Here is a 15,423-nt window from a genome sequence, read left to right on the forward strand (position 1 = left end):
AGCCCCTCAACCAGCTAGACCCTCTATGGGGAAGGAGGTAGGGGCGCCCCAAGCTCCCTCGGCTGTCGCACAAGGCCTCACTCCCCAACGCTGTGTCTCTGGCTGGGCCACTCCTGGCACTCCGTCCCCGGGGTGGGTCAGGTCGCCGCCCCCCTACACCCTCCTTCCCGTCGTCAACCTCAACGCGGCGTGCAGCCCAGGGCCAACGCGCTCCGATGGCCCTCAGCTGGGCCAGACATGGGGGGGCGAAGCGACTGCTTGTTCTTCACCGGCGTCTCACCAGGTCCTCGTGGTAGTATGCAGGCCAGCCACCAGTACTAGGCCACACGCGGTCCTCGTCGGTCACTGTTCACCATGTTGCCCCTTCCAGGTCTGTGAGCCACCGGGCCTCTTAGTGCTCTCTTACTGTGTCCAGGATAGGCCCTCTGCACCTGAGCGGTCTGCGCAGCACTCACTCTGCCGGGGGAGGGGTGCCTTCCCTGTGCTCCGCAAGCCACACTTGTTGCATTAAAACGGGGGGCCGCAGCTCCCCTCACTGGCCCCCCCCCGCGCCTCACGGCAGCCCCGAAGATAGGAGAGGCAGACCTGGGCCAGGATTCCACCTTCAGCACCAGGCCCCCGCCGTCCCTGCACTCCCGGGGCCCGGTCGCACAGTCCGCCCACCACCAGCGGATCGAGCAGCTGGCACCGCCGAGCTGTTCTCGCTGGGCTCCTGGCAACACTCCGCCGTCACAGGCTCTGTCGGGAGGCCTCTGGCCTACCTTTCAATCATCGGGCAGCTCCGGGCCCTGTCAGGCGGCCGCTCTGTCGGGGCCGCTTCGCCCCGCCGACAGGCGCCAAGGAGCCTCCCAGCCCCCCGTGCTGCTCAGCTGGGCCCAGGCCTCTCCGCAACTGTCCCGTCTGGGCCTCGGCCGGCCCCTCCTCTGCACCAGTCTCGCGGCCCGATCTGCAGTTCTCAGCCCCCGGGGCACCTCAAGGCAGTTTCCCGCGGTCCAGGAGTCTCCGGTCCCAGTTTCGCTGCTCCGTTGAGCCGCCCACACCTCACCGGGGCCAGGCCGCCTCCCCGCTCCTCCGGCCACGAGGCACTCTCGGCAGGCCACCCGCACGGGCCGCACGTCGCCGCACATCCTCCGTTCATTCCCCACTCACATGAAGGGCTCCAGCGAGTGCTGCACGAGACCCTGTCCCTCGGTAGCACAATTAGAAGCGTGGATGGGCGCCGAACAGGGCGATATTCAACTCTGTTCAATGCTTGGCGCCGGAGGGACTGAAAGTGCGTCCTACTCCGCCGCCATCTTGGCCACGCCCCCCCGGACCAATGTTTTTCATCCATACTCGTTCTAGACATTTATACGCGCTTTTGCTTTTCCTTAGCACCTCTGTGAACCATGGAGCTGAGGTTCTACAGTGTTTGGCTACTCGAATTTTGGTTCTACCAGTTACTGCAGTTTTTTCCACAGCTGTTCCAGCTCTCCTACCTTCCCACCTCACTGTCAGCCCCCCTCACCTCCCAGGACTACAGATGGAGGCCGCTGCGCAGCTCCAGTGAGGAGCTTTTGACCCCTGGTCACTGTGTGGCTCTCACATGTGCTGCTGTCACTCCTTTTACTCCAGGACTGTGCTCCCAGGCACGACAGCCTCCTGTTCGATCCTGCTGCATGCTCCCATAGGTCCGTCTTGTCAGGGTGGGCCAACTATATTTATAACTGTATTTACATTTGGGTATTTCATTTTATCTGGCTCTAGTTAATTTGGAGTAATTCCTCTTGCTTTTGTGTCATTTAGGTTAATTTCTGGTTTTATTTCTAATTACTGATTCTGCCCGTTGCCCTGCCCATGGCTGCCATTTTTCCCGCTCCGCCGTCCTCATGCCTCCCAGTCAGCCCCTCTAACCTACCAGAACTACTTATAGAGGTCACTGTGGGCTGTGCCGTCTGCCCCTGGATCACACCAAGACCCCTGGTCCTCCCACCATCTCCTGCTACACCACCAAGGACCTCCTGGCCCTGGAACCCAGATGCTGCAACAACAACTGTTTCACGCCCTCCCCGCGATCAACCAAAGGCCCCTTCACCTGCCACCACTGCTGCTTCTCATAATACACAGGCCCACCCGCCTGCGCTGGATCCCACGCCGTTTCCACTCACGAGACAAAGAACAACCTGGAATCGCTCCTAATGGATCCTGCTATACTTATGTTCCCTCTGCAAGCATGCAATGGAAATCTGGGACATCATCTCCACTTCTCCCTTAATGTGGCCTTCATCACTGAAACTTGGCTCAACCTCACCGTGACCCTCGACATCGCCACTGCCATGGATACAAGATGATACACTGAGACAGTGCAAACAAACACGGTGGAGGCATCCCCATAGTTTTCAAGGAAACCATCCGATGCACCATCATTACCCCTCATGAAACACCTCAACTTCCACCTAAACGCCAAGACCCCGATAAGAGGCACCCTCGCTTACAGACCACCTGGACGCCTTCTGCAATGCCATCTCCAACCTCATCACACCCCTCACCATCGCCTACCACCACTATGTCCTGCTCGGTGACCTCAATTTCCACATTGATGACCCCGACAACACCTCCCTCCTAGTGAACCTCAACAACATCGGTCTCACCCAATTGGTCACTGAACCCAAGCACAAATCTGGCCACAAACTCAATGCCATTTTCACCCCCAGCAGCAGACTCAAATTTACCCACATCGGAGAACTCAGCTGGACCAGCCACACCATCGTACACTTTTCCATCGCCAGCTGAGCTCAGCACACCACCGCCAAGCAGCACTACGGCACCCACCGCAGCTGGGACAAAGTCACTGAGACTCAATGGACTCAGGGCCTCCGCACCTCACAACCCAGAACTTCAGCATACCTCGACCACCAGGCCGTCCAGAACTTTGCCGTCTAGATCAACAAATGCACAGATAGAGTTGTCCCACTAAACCAGCCTCCAAACAGGCCAGCTGGTACATCCAAGAGCTCAGAACCATCAAGCGCAACTGCTACCGCCTCGAAACGCGATGGCTCCGTTAAAGGACCCTTCAGACAGAGACGCCCACAAAGCAACCCTCTGCAACTACCACATGCGACTCAAGGAAGTCAAGAGAGCAGCCATCACCAACCTCATCGACATTGCATCCAAATGCATGAAGGAACTATTCAGAATCGTCAAGGAATTCGCAAACCCGTCAGCCACAGAGAACACCATCCACCCCTTCCAAGAACTCTATGACTCCCTCTCAGACTACTGCCACAGCAAGACTGCCACTATCTACAACAATTTTGACCCCCAACATAAACACCCTCAAGCAACCAGCGAACACCAGCGGAATGATAACCACCTGGTCTCCACTCCATGTGCAGACCTCTTCTACCATCCGGTCGTTCATCCACTCTGGGGCACCTACCAACCCCTACCCCCCACTAGCTCTTCAAACTCAGAGCCTTCGATCAGCACAGAGCTTACCAGCATTCTCAACACCTCCATCTCCACAGCAACCTTTCCAGATGGATGGAAACATGCAGAGGTCAGACCCTCCTAAAGAAACTCTTAGCGAATCCCAGCGACCTAAGAAATCACCAACCGATTTCCCTGCTTGTCTACCTGGCCAGAGTACTTCAGAAAGTCATCAACCAACAGCTCACCGAATACCTGAAACTCAACCACCTACTCAACGCCTCTCAATCAGGATTCCGTGCCAACCACAGCAATGAGACCACGCTGCTTGCCGCCAGAGACAACATCAGATCTCTCCTCGACCCCTGAAATACTGTAGCCCTGATCCTCCTTAACCTCTCTGCTGCGTTTGACACTGTCTCCCACCACACCTCATCAACAGACTGAAACTCCAGCATAAAGCAAAACACCCTCAAGTGGATCACTTCTTTCCTCTCAGGTCACACACAGAGCATCCAACTGCCTCCCCTCACCTCCGCACCCAAAGCGAACACATGTGACGTTCCTCAAGAATCATCCCTCAGCCCCACCCTGCTCAAAATCTACATGAACCCCCTCTCAACTGTCATCAGATCCCACGGCCTCAACATAAACTGCTACACTGATGACACTCAACTCATTCTCTCAAACAACAAGGACCCCGCCAAAGCCAGTTTTCTCTGCACCATGACTGACGTTAGCAAATGGATGAAAGACAACTGCTTCAAACTCATCTCAACAAAACTGAAGTACTGACCTTCAGGAAAAACCCCTCCACATAGGGCAACAGCTGGTGGCCAGCAGAACTCGGACCAACCTCCACACCAATAGACCACTCAAGCAACCTTGGTATCATCCTTGAAAGTCAACTAACCATGAAACAACAAGCCAACATAGTCGCATTCTCTTGTTTCTACACTCTTTGCATGCCCCACAGAATCTTCAGGTGAACCCCAATCAACACCAGGAAGTCCGTCATGGAGGCCCTAGTCACCAGCCGCCTCGACTACGGCAACGCTTTCTATGCAGGAATCTCCACCCAACTCCTCAAAAGACCACAGCCAGATGCATTCTGGAACTCCCCATACAGTCCCGCATAACCCCACACCTCAGATACCTCCACTGGCTCCCCATCCAGAAGGGATGCAAGTTCAATATCCTCACACATGCATACAAAGCTCTACACAACTAAGGACCATCCAACATCAACCATCAACTGAACTTCCACCAAGACGCCTACCTCACTCGCCCTCACACACACCCCCGTATTCACCAAAGCGGGGGCCACTACTTCTCTTACATTGCCAGCAAGACCTGGAACAATCTACCCCTCCACCTCTAAACAGCACCCTCCCTGGCGAACTTGAAAAAGAAGCTAAATACCTGGGTCTTCGACTGAGACACGGCACCCTCAGGGCCCAGATACCCTTAGGGGGGACAGGATGGCGCATTAAAAATGCTGATTGAGTGACTGATTCCGAGCAGACTTGTCTCTGTTCTAGTATAGTCTCAACCCACTCAGCTTAATAAGCGAAATTGTGATGTCCACAACCCCATGTACACAGCTCCAACTGTACAGTGACGCCATTTTTACTAAACGCACTACTGCACTCATGTTAACGCTCATCCAAATAATTTTGGTCTTATGCAGATCTCTGCGTAACTTTGATTTCCTGACCTCGATCCTACAAAATGTGTCACTGGTTGCTGAGCTACCTTCATTAATGTCTCATGGGTTGCTATTCCCACAATGTTGTATACTCCGTCCTAATGATGTCCTGTGTCACTAACCTGTTTCGGGTTTAAACGTCGACATCTCTATAACTCTGGATTAATAGAGGAAGCCAACAATAGTAGCTCCTCTCCATTTAACTCTCGAAGCCCATTGCTTTTTTACATCCTTTACTATTGTTTCTATTCATTATGTGCACATTTGAATCATACACGCACAGTTCTGCGTACCCTTGTACTATTTTAGCACCTTTTATTTTTACTGTTAATCCCTAGTACTTATTTTTTTGTACTAGCTTAATGCATCTTTGTGTGTCCAACATATCATGCTATATTCCCTGCTTTGTAAAGCGCTCTGATATCTGCAAAGATCTTGTTCGCGCTATATAAAACTTTCAAAATAAAATAAATAAATAAATTTGATGTACTTTTTGTATAACTTAAATCCGCTGTGTGAGGTATGATTTATTTTAAACTTGCATAGTCATAAAAAATACATAAATTAACATGAAAGAAAATTAGATGTGTTCACAAGTACAACAGAAGTTCTGTGTGGTAGAGAACTCAAAGTAAACATCCACAGATTGTCACGACAGACTGGTTTAATTTGTTGTCACTCAGGTTTTTATGGGATACTGGGCAGGCAAATTATCTAGTAAATACACTGTTCCATCACACCTTAGTTAGGTTTTCCTATGTGAATTCCATAACCAACGTACATAAGGCTTCAAAGGTTAATATTAATTGCATATAAAAAGGGCTCGATTTATTTGGTTTACATGAAAGCAGAAAGTAGTATCTTACCATGTCGAAATGGTTCAATAAGTACATCTGACTTCTCACACAATTTCTTCAGCACTGTTACTCCAGCTGGGCTCTTCAAATTTATGGCTATAGACCTTTTGCCGCGGGCCATGGAGTCAGCGGGCCCTATGCTCTTCATTTTATCAACTCTGATTACTTGGGCCCCAAAATCTGCAAGAATCATTCCACAGTAAGGAGCGGGAGCAAGGCCAGCTAGTTCTAGGACACGAACTCCTTTCAAGGCCATTTTTCTTCTTACCTAAAAAATAAAAATCACAACATTTCACTAAGGAATTAACTTGGAATGCCAGCAGAAACATGCTGCTGCTTATGGGGATCTGTTCTTGGTTTACCTCTATTGTTGATCTGTACATAAGTATTATGGTTGAAGTTTAGGTGATAAATAGTCTACAATATTTCCAAAGTTAATTCTGATATCGCAAATCACTTTCAAGTTTATATGAACATTTTTTTTTAGATATAGAACCGGCAGTGCAAAGATATGGTATTGTTGAGATAATCATCACTATTCCCTTCTGGATTTGGGTGCACTGAAAGGCAGAATATGCAGAGCAGTGCTTTGTAATATTTTTAATAATAAGCTCCAAACCCCACTAAGATGCTTCTAAGCTGCATAGTGCAGTGTAATGGATGAGTGTCAAAATCCACCTTTTGTACACCATGCAGTAGACAATTCTAATGGCTCAATCACTATCCAGGGGCTAAGATCTCAGTGAGCCATGCAGGTGTACATATGGAGAATTACAGATATGGCACCAAAGCACCCAATTCTGTGACGTAGCACTGTGTTGCATTTTCTATTAGGTACTCAGAAACGTGGCTGATTGGTAACAATATCTTGAATTTTTATTTGAAAAACACAGTTTAAGATCAAGTTGTTTATTTACAAACAGAAAACAAATCAGTGTAAAATGGAAGAGTTTTAGAAAAAAAAAAAAGTAAATAATACAGTAAGATGCCCTCCAGAAAGGGGAAGAAGTACATTGGCAAGTAGGGCTGGGAAAAAAAATGGATGAAATAAAACTAACAGAGGAAGCACAAACAACACAATAAGAATGAGAATCGAATGGATGATGAAAAGTGAGCTAGAGTTTGAGGCACCATGATGCTATAGTATGTAAGAGGGCCTTTATCCCAATTAAAATGGTTTACATGGACTACTAAAGGGAGGAAAAGATTATAACTAAATGCATGTTGGAAACAAATGATTTCAACACCTTTTGTATCAAATACAGATTGTATAGTTTCAAACCAATCGCATTCAAAACAATGGATTCACAGAAGTTGTATTTTTAAACAAATTAATAAGAAATGCAAGAAAAACAAATCTCATTAAGAAATTAGCTAGACTCGATTCGATCTGTATGACCACAATATGCTGTATTCTCAAAGCACTTCTGACATTCACAACTTCATCTCCCATCAACCTCAAGCATCAGGAAAAACAGTCTGAACACCTGGAACACAACAACATGAAGAATACTTTAAGGATTTTACGATTGCCATGCTCACTAAAATCTGTCAAATAGGACATAATGGTTTGTTGGTCTTGCTACTTTTACAAGATTTTAAGCTACCAATTCTGTGAACACAAGGAGGCAAAAACAAGTGTTAACATGTGTGAAACAAAAGGTTGAGCCGGGATGTTTGTGAAAGTGGGAAGTGTGCCATTTTTTGAACGGTATAAGAACTGGTTTTGCCCATTCCAAATCGCATGTAACATAAATTAATAAAAACAGGTTGTCTGTAACCTGAAAACATACATTATAAATATAATTTAAAGTCAAGAAAAAATGCAATCTTTTCCTGTAGATTGAAACACATCTATTCACCAACTTGATCAGTTTCACTCCCCTCTGTCATAATACAAAAAACCTTGTAGAAGTTCAAACAAGTAAAACAATTCTATTTTTGATGAACTTATTTTTGTTTTGCAACAAAAAAAAGCACACTAGAATGCTCCTTGATGTACTTCGCTTCGGAGTTCTTGTTCACGAGTAGCTTGTATTAGCACTTCCGAAATAATAAATAGCATAATTAAAAAAATGCCTTTACGCTGTACCTCTACCTCTGGAATCGGGTGGCGGGCTACCCAAGCACTTAGGTCCAAGCTCATTTAAATGCTTTGGTGAGGAGCTCCATCTTGTTCGCATCTGGTTCATCAACTTGTCACCAATATGCAAAAGTACATGAACCAGCACATGCTCAACAAGGCTGGATGGCATTACAACGTATGCCTTTACCACTAATATCGCTTTACCATGCATATCTTTACAATGAAAATGTAAGTATATATAAGGTAAGTGAAACCATATTATATAAAATTCTGAAAGAATGGGCCTTTAACAACTTAGAAGCATCAATGAATATGGTCTGTATCCCAATATGCGGAAATTGACAGGATAGAAATTGTCCGTCAGATAGATGCATTAAATAAGGAACTGGATGCTATGGAGCAGCAGGAAACAATATGCAAAGTGAGATAGGATATAGAAAAGCGCCTGGATAAGCATGAAGAAGTTATTAAAACTTGCAAAGTGTTCAAGTTTGGGCGTGACAAAGCGGACTACGAAAACGGACGTATTTTAAACTTTTTCTAAGAAATTTGAAAATGTGAAACGCCAGGCGCTAACATCTAAAGTAACCAAATCACCTACTGCTCAAGCTCCGGCAACAATAAATACAGATTCATCCGATACTGACCTCAGTTCAATATTGAGTAGTGTTGAATTCGAAGATGAGAATCAGAGAACTGTGCTTTAACAGCCCCCCAGTGGATTTACCCCATCTGAGGAATTGGGGTTTATGATAGAGGACAGACGACACACACTAAGGCCGAGACCACCCCAAACGAAAAACGGAGCCAACACAACAAATGTAGCAAACAGAGGAGGAAACAGAGGCTTCATGAAGAAGAAAAGAGGCAGGAGGAACCTTCAATCCAAATAAATAACACCACTAAAGATGTATCCAATACTGTGATCAATCTAACAGAATTGGATTTGAATGCTGCTGAGACTCAGCTTTTAGCTTAAGGCCTATTTTTGCCCTAAAGTCGGTTTTAAATATGTGCAGTCCCGCATCGACGTCTTCAAATTGATACGCAAATTAAAGTTAATCAAATTCTTTAAGCTAAATAAAGCCAACAATGCAGCTAGTAACATCATAGCTAACTCTCAACCTAGTAGGAACATTCAAGTTTCGGATGTTACCACTCTTGGAGCTTAGTTTTCCTTACCTGATGAAAGTAATGAATCTACTTATGACACACAGGAACAACTGCAGCAAATGGGTGAGAGTGTAGCTAAGAGTCCATTTGCCCCCCGATCTACCTTGGTACCTATGATGCCAAAGGACGCCATTGATGTTTTCAGTGATCGTATGATAGAGGATTTGAAGGAGCTGAATCGGCCCATTTCTTCTAATCTAAAGCGGAGAAGGTATACAGAGAAGCAATATTCTAATGTGATCCGCAAAATTAATGATCATGGTAATATCATTGTTAACAAAGCAGATAAAGGGGGAAATGTAGTCCTTTGGCCTAGGGATTTGTACATTAAAGAAGCAGAGAGTCATCTGAATGACCCAACTTGCTATAGAAGAGCTTCATACAATGAACTATCCAAAGTAAAGGAACTGGTCCATAAACAGTTGGCACAATGGAAAAGGGTGGACGCACTGGGGTAGAGCTCCGATCCGAGCTCCCCTCCCTCAGGCCATAGCTCCGTTATACTTATCCGTACCCAGCCTAAACTAATAGCTGAGCCGCGGAGAGCAGTCGACCACCGCTCCGCCGAGTTTGGGACCGGTGAGGCACTGTTGGCCGCGCCGGAGGCTCCACGCGGGGTGCTGCAGCCTGCATTGCTTCCTGCCCGGCGGGCGCATCTACGCGAGGCCGGGGACTGGCTTCGCCCACAAGGCCCCTAGGCCGCGGCCTGATTAACGGAGCAGCGGTGAGGCATTGGAGACGTTGTGCCCGTCGGGAGTGCCTGACGCTGCGACGGAGGGGTGTGCTGACTGGGGCGCCCTTCTTGCAGTTGCCTGTTGCGAGTGACTCCCTGGCCTGCGGCGCTGTGTTTCCGGTGGTGGCACCTGGACGACATTGTGTGCTGCCGCCGCTGCAGCGCCACACACAGGGCTGGTGCTGCCTGGGACTGTGCACGGTTGTGTTACCGCCTGTGCAGAAGGTACAATGCCTACGATTTACTGCCTATGCCCCCATACCCAGCAACTGTCTCGCGTCGCTAGCCTCTGACTGCTGAGGACGCCGGCGGTGGCGCAGTCGGGAACTCACGATCAGTGCTGTGAGGTGCACTGGCTGACTTGGGGTGGGGCGCTGGCTACCCCCCCCCCCTCCTGCTGCACCACTTTCTCACTGCAGATCACTGAGACACGGCCCACCTGTCCCATCCGGCAACAACGCTGCTATGCGGATGCTCACCTCCTGACGACCACCCTCTCTCATTGCTCCTGGGGCTGGCCGTCACCTCGTAGAGGGGAACATCCTTTACGATGCGGATGTTACCCCGCGCTACCATTACGACGCGTCTCTTACAACGCAAGTCTTAACCACGACTTGCCCTGGAGGGCGCTTAAGGACAAGGAATAGTTAATTTACTATTTCAACACCTTCCCTACTATCCAAGGGGACTGGTGTTGGAATAGTAAATTAAACTATTCCTAAGTCCGCACCTTACAGCGCAAGTCGTGGTAACGACTTGCGTTGTAAAACACGCGTTGTAACGGTACGCGTGGTAATAGCCCGCATCGTACCGTCATACATCCCCTCGTAGACCATGGGACACTAGTGAGTGAGGCAACAACTCGCTACCTGCTACGCCGCTCATGTCTGGGGGTACCAGGGCGAGGACTGGCGCTAGTGGCACACAGACGAAGGGGAGAATGGACAAAAAACGCAGCCAGCTGATTTGGACCAGACAGCATCCAAGCTTGGCACGATGCTGGCCGCCATGGAGTGTCTGGCAGAATCAGTCCAGCTAACCCGCACCTCCCTGGAGACCAAGATAGACGGTGTTGCGATTGATCTCACGCATCTGCGAGCCGATCACAAGAAACTGGCGGAACGCACCACCACCTTGGAGGGTACTGTCGCAGACCTCACGCCCAGGGTCGCTCAGACAGACAAACATGTGCAGGACCTCCTAAACAGAGTGGAATTCTTGGAAGATCGTGCTGAGGATGCGGAGGGAAGGGCACGGAGAAATAATGTGCGCATTGTAGGTGTGCCGGAGCGATGGGAGGGGAAAGAACCTGCGACACATATGGAGGACTGGCTGAGAAACCTGCTACCGGCCGGCACACTGTCGCCACACTTTGTCGTAGAGCGAGCACACCGTGTACCGACTCAACCGCTCCCGACAGGGTCTAACCCCCGGCCTATGCTCCTCAGAATTCTAAATTATCGAGATCGCAACTCCATCCTACGGGAAACTAGGAAATTACAGGAGGTCCGCATTGATAACACTCGAATAATGTTCTTCCCAGACTACACAATTCATGTTCAGCGCCAGAGACACTCATTTCTGGCAGTCAAGCAACGGCTCTGTCATCTAAATTTGAAGTACTCCCTTCTCTTCCCAGCGCGCTTGCGGGTGGTGGCGCAGGACAAAACCCATTTCTTTGTCACTCTGGAGGAAGTGGAGACCTGGTTGGATGCTAGCATGGCCGTGTCATCACCCGTGCCACGCTTCAGAGGCCCTCGACGTCGGCGTAGAAACAGATCATCTCCAGTGAGACGACGGAGATGAGTCCACCAGCGGAGCTTATCCACAGTGAGCAACAGGACGCCCTCTGGATGGTGGCGGAACTCAGTGGCTCCCCGAGTACAGGCGCGGCTCCTGATGCTAGTCCACGCGAACTACCTAGTGATGACGAACACATCTATGGATTGCCAGACTCTCAGGTGTCTATGGAACAACCGGATGTTACTCCGCAAACGGCTGATTTGATCCACTGACTCTGCAATCATACTGTCTGGAACTGTTTGTTTGCCACTGGGCGTTCCAGCTGTGCCACCAAGCCTGGTATCGGCCAGGCCTTCGTGCAATGCGACCGGAGCCTGGATATGCACTGAACTCTCTATCTACAGTGTACTGGGCAGTGAGTACTAATGTTGTGGTGGATGGACTCTGGAGGGGTGAAGTCCTTGCGGAGCTATCCAGTGAATGGCCGAGCCTGATGGTTCCTCACTTAGTGGGCGGGGGGGATGTGGGGGATGCTCCGCCTTCTAGTGGTGCCCTAACACTGAATTATGTGGCTTGCAGACTGTGGGCTTTCTGACCGGAACGTTCTGCATTTACCTTGGGTGACGCAAGCTGCCTGAGAGGAGGGGTGCTCCCTCTGCTTGAGTTGCAGACGTAACAGAACAGGCGTGCCAGGTGCATAGCAACCCCCCTGGACTTGGATGTTTGTTGCCTCATTGGAGAGTTTGGACAACGGCATGTTCCGCAGTCGACCTTTTGGCATTGTTTATTGGTTTCTTTTATTCCATGTAATGACTGAATTGTATTCTTATTTTGTGCGAATTCTGCAACTACCCGCTAATCTATCCTTTGTAGCTCGGTGGGAGTGGATTGTGGGCAAACTGCCTGCTGTAAATCTGTGGTGGGGTGGTAGTGGAGAGGTTACCTGGGATTGCCATGTCAGTGATTAAGATATGCACGTGGAATGTGCGTGGTATGCATACACCATCACGTAGGTACCAAATTTACTCTTACCTTAAACTGCACCGCATCCACATAGCTCTATTACAAGAGACACATTTAGCTGGTACGGAAATACCAGCTAAATGCGGCGGCCATTTCTGACTCTTCCCTCCCGCCCACGTTAAATGAAGCTAATCTAATTTCCTCCCGAAGCCTGGCAGAGGCTGTGCGCTATTAGGCTCTTATCACCCACTAGCCCTCCTGAATACTGACTACAAAATCCTAGCTTCCGCGCTAGCTCAACGTTTAGCCCCACTGGTGCCTACCCTCGTACACAGCGACCAAAACGGCTTTGTGCCCACTTGTAGCACTTCACTTAACATCCGACGCCTGTTTAGAGTGAAAAGCTTTGCCACGAAACAGTGGCCCCGATCGGGGTGTTTTGTACTAGATCTCGAAAAAGCATTCGACTCCGTGGAGTGGCCCTACCTTGTAGCGGTGTTGAAGAAATATGAACTTGGTGATGATTATATTCAAATGGTGGGCTATTGTATCAGAAACCCACGGTGCGCGTTCGCATCGGTAAGTTGTTGTCAGATGCCATTCATGTCAGGAGGGGCACCAGGCAGGGATGTCACCTATCCCCACTGCGCTTTCACTGGTGATGGAGCCCCTGGCGGAGCAGCTGAGAGCACAAGGTATGGATTGGGGTATCCCCCTGGCGGATGGCCTTCATACGGTATCTTTATACACAGATGACCTACTTTTATATGTCAGAGAACTGACCCGTTTGCCATCGGCTCAATCTGATATATTTTGCACCTTTGAGGCAATGTCGGGACTTAAAGTTAATTGGACCAAATCTGGGGTGTATTCCTTCAGTGCTGACACGCAGGAGTGTGAGATCACTATCAATGATGTGCGACTCACCTGGTACCCTACTACGTTCCGCTATCTCGGAATATATATTTATAGAACCCCAATAGACGTGTTGGAGGGTAATTTGGTGTGAGCTATCTCCTCCCTGCAAGCGCAAATGAACTTTTGGAGGACCCTCCCACTAAATGTACCCAGCCGTGTCACGCTGACGAAGATGATAGTCTTAACCAGACTATTGTACTACTACGCCAATCTACCGGTATACGTCCCAACACGCATATGCCGTGAATTGGACGCCTCAGTTAGAAATCTCATATGGAATACAGGACGACCCCGCGTAGAGTTACGGAAACTCTACGCATCTCCAGATGCTGGAGGCCTGGGGGTTCCTAACCAGGAACTCTAGTATCTAGCAGCACAGCTGCAGTGGGTGGCCGGCTGGCTAAGTGGGAAGAATTTGGGAGATACTGCAACAGACTCCACGGTCTGGACACAAATGCAAGTCCACACACTGTTACATCCACTGACCAGGACTCCCTATCCGACGCAGTTACATTTAGCAGTTGCAGGCAAATGCTATGTGAGAACCTTGAAACTCACTAGTGCCGTGATACCATATGCCCCAATACTTCAGTAGCTGGGAATGCCAAGGGATAGGGATGTCGTCATGGAGGCGGCGCTGGAACACTGGGTACAAGCCGAGGTAGACAGGGTGGGAGACCTATATACAGATGGAGTCTTGGTTCCTTTTGAAACATTGGTGGCAGACACGGGCCTTCCGGCAGGGCAGTTCCTCCTACATGCAACAATCGTGCACACGCTAAAGCGGGCCTGGGGCGACCTCTCCGGAGAGTTGCCGACGCATTTACTGGTGCAATACTTGCATGTAATGGGAAATGGCTCCCATGTGGTCCATTGGCTGGCACGGGCACTCCTTACCCATACGCAGTGCTCCTTTCAGAGCCTACGAGACAAATGGGCGGTGAACAGGGGACGGGCATGGACAGGTAAGGAATGGGCAGTAGTGCCAGCTTTATATTATGCACCGCGCATATCTGTCGCCTGATAAACTTAATCGATACTTCCAAATCGCAACATCCGCATGCCCGAGGTGCGCACTTGTAGATGCAGACCTCTTATACATGCTATGGTCATGCCCCGCACTGCAGACATATTGGCATTTTGTGACAACTTTGCTTGCGGAAGGTGTTGGCAGGGAAATGCAGCACACATGGGAGACGTGCATATTGGGTCTATATAAAAGGACGAAACAAACTAAAGTCCCCTTTAGATTCTGGGACCTTGGGCTTATCACAGCGAAGCGATTAGTCACTAAGCGCAGGAAATGCAGCGAACCTCCGCAAGCGACGCACTGGCGCAGCTCTTTTGACAATTGGGCGAAAGCGGAAAGTGCAACCCGTCATAGGGAGGAAACGACGGGACTACGAAAATACCCCATAGCACAGTCCTGGGATGACACCCTGAAGGCTTTTCATCAAGCATGCCTTCGAAGACGAGCTCATTAGGCATGCCCTTACTGGCCCTGCCTGGAGGAGTGGCGACAACGGGGACTGTGGGCCCGTGCGATCTCTTTGTGCCTTGTACCTCCATGCGGAACACTTTTGTCACACTGCATTGACGCGTAGCCGACCCAAATACTGGCAGCTTTACTCCCACTGTATCGTGAGCCCGATGCTGGTGTTGCACAAGATAATGGCCCTTCCCTCCTCGCCAGATCCTGAACACAGTAGCAGCATGTTTCCTGGCCCCCACACAAGATATACCCCACGACTAATGTCACACACTTGCAGTAGCACATCTATGATTTCATTATTAGCTTATTATTCTTTTCCCCTTTTTCTTGCTTTTATTA

At 49.3% G+C, this 15,423-nt stretch overlaps 1 protein-coding gene across 4 annotated transcripts in view; it reads right to left on the reverse strand.

The window, feature by feature from the left end:
• The window catches only part of AMACR (alpha-methylacyl-CoA racemase), a 613,095-nt gene that overhangs the window by 478,170 nt on the left and 119,502 nt on the right, over window positions 1-15,423 (reverse strand). For all 4 annotated transcript variants that reach the window (XM_078674919.1, XM_078674917.1, XM_078674918.1 and 1 more), the window contains exon 2: window positions 5,986-6,244. In XM_078674919.1, the coding sequence (XP_078531045.1) occupies window positions 5,986-6,232 (247 nt within the window). In that variant the 5' untranslated portion in view covers window positions 6,233-6,244. The remainder of the gene's footprint in view (window positions 1-5,985; window positions 6,245-15,423) is intronic.

This window comes from Lissotriton helveticus, chromosome 2_1 (assembly GCF_964261635.1).
Source record: "Lissotriton helveticus chromosome 2_1, aLisHel1.1, whole genome shotgun sequence".
Classification (NCBI taxonomy): domain Eukaryota; kingdom Metazoa; phylum Chordata; class Amphibia; order Caudata; family Salamandridae; genus Lissotriton; species Lissotriton helveticus.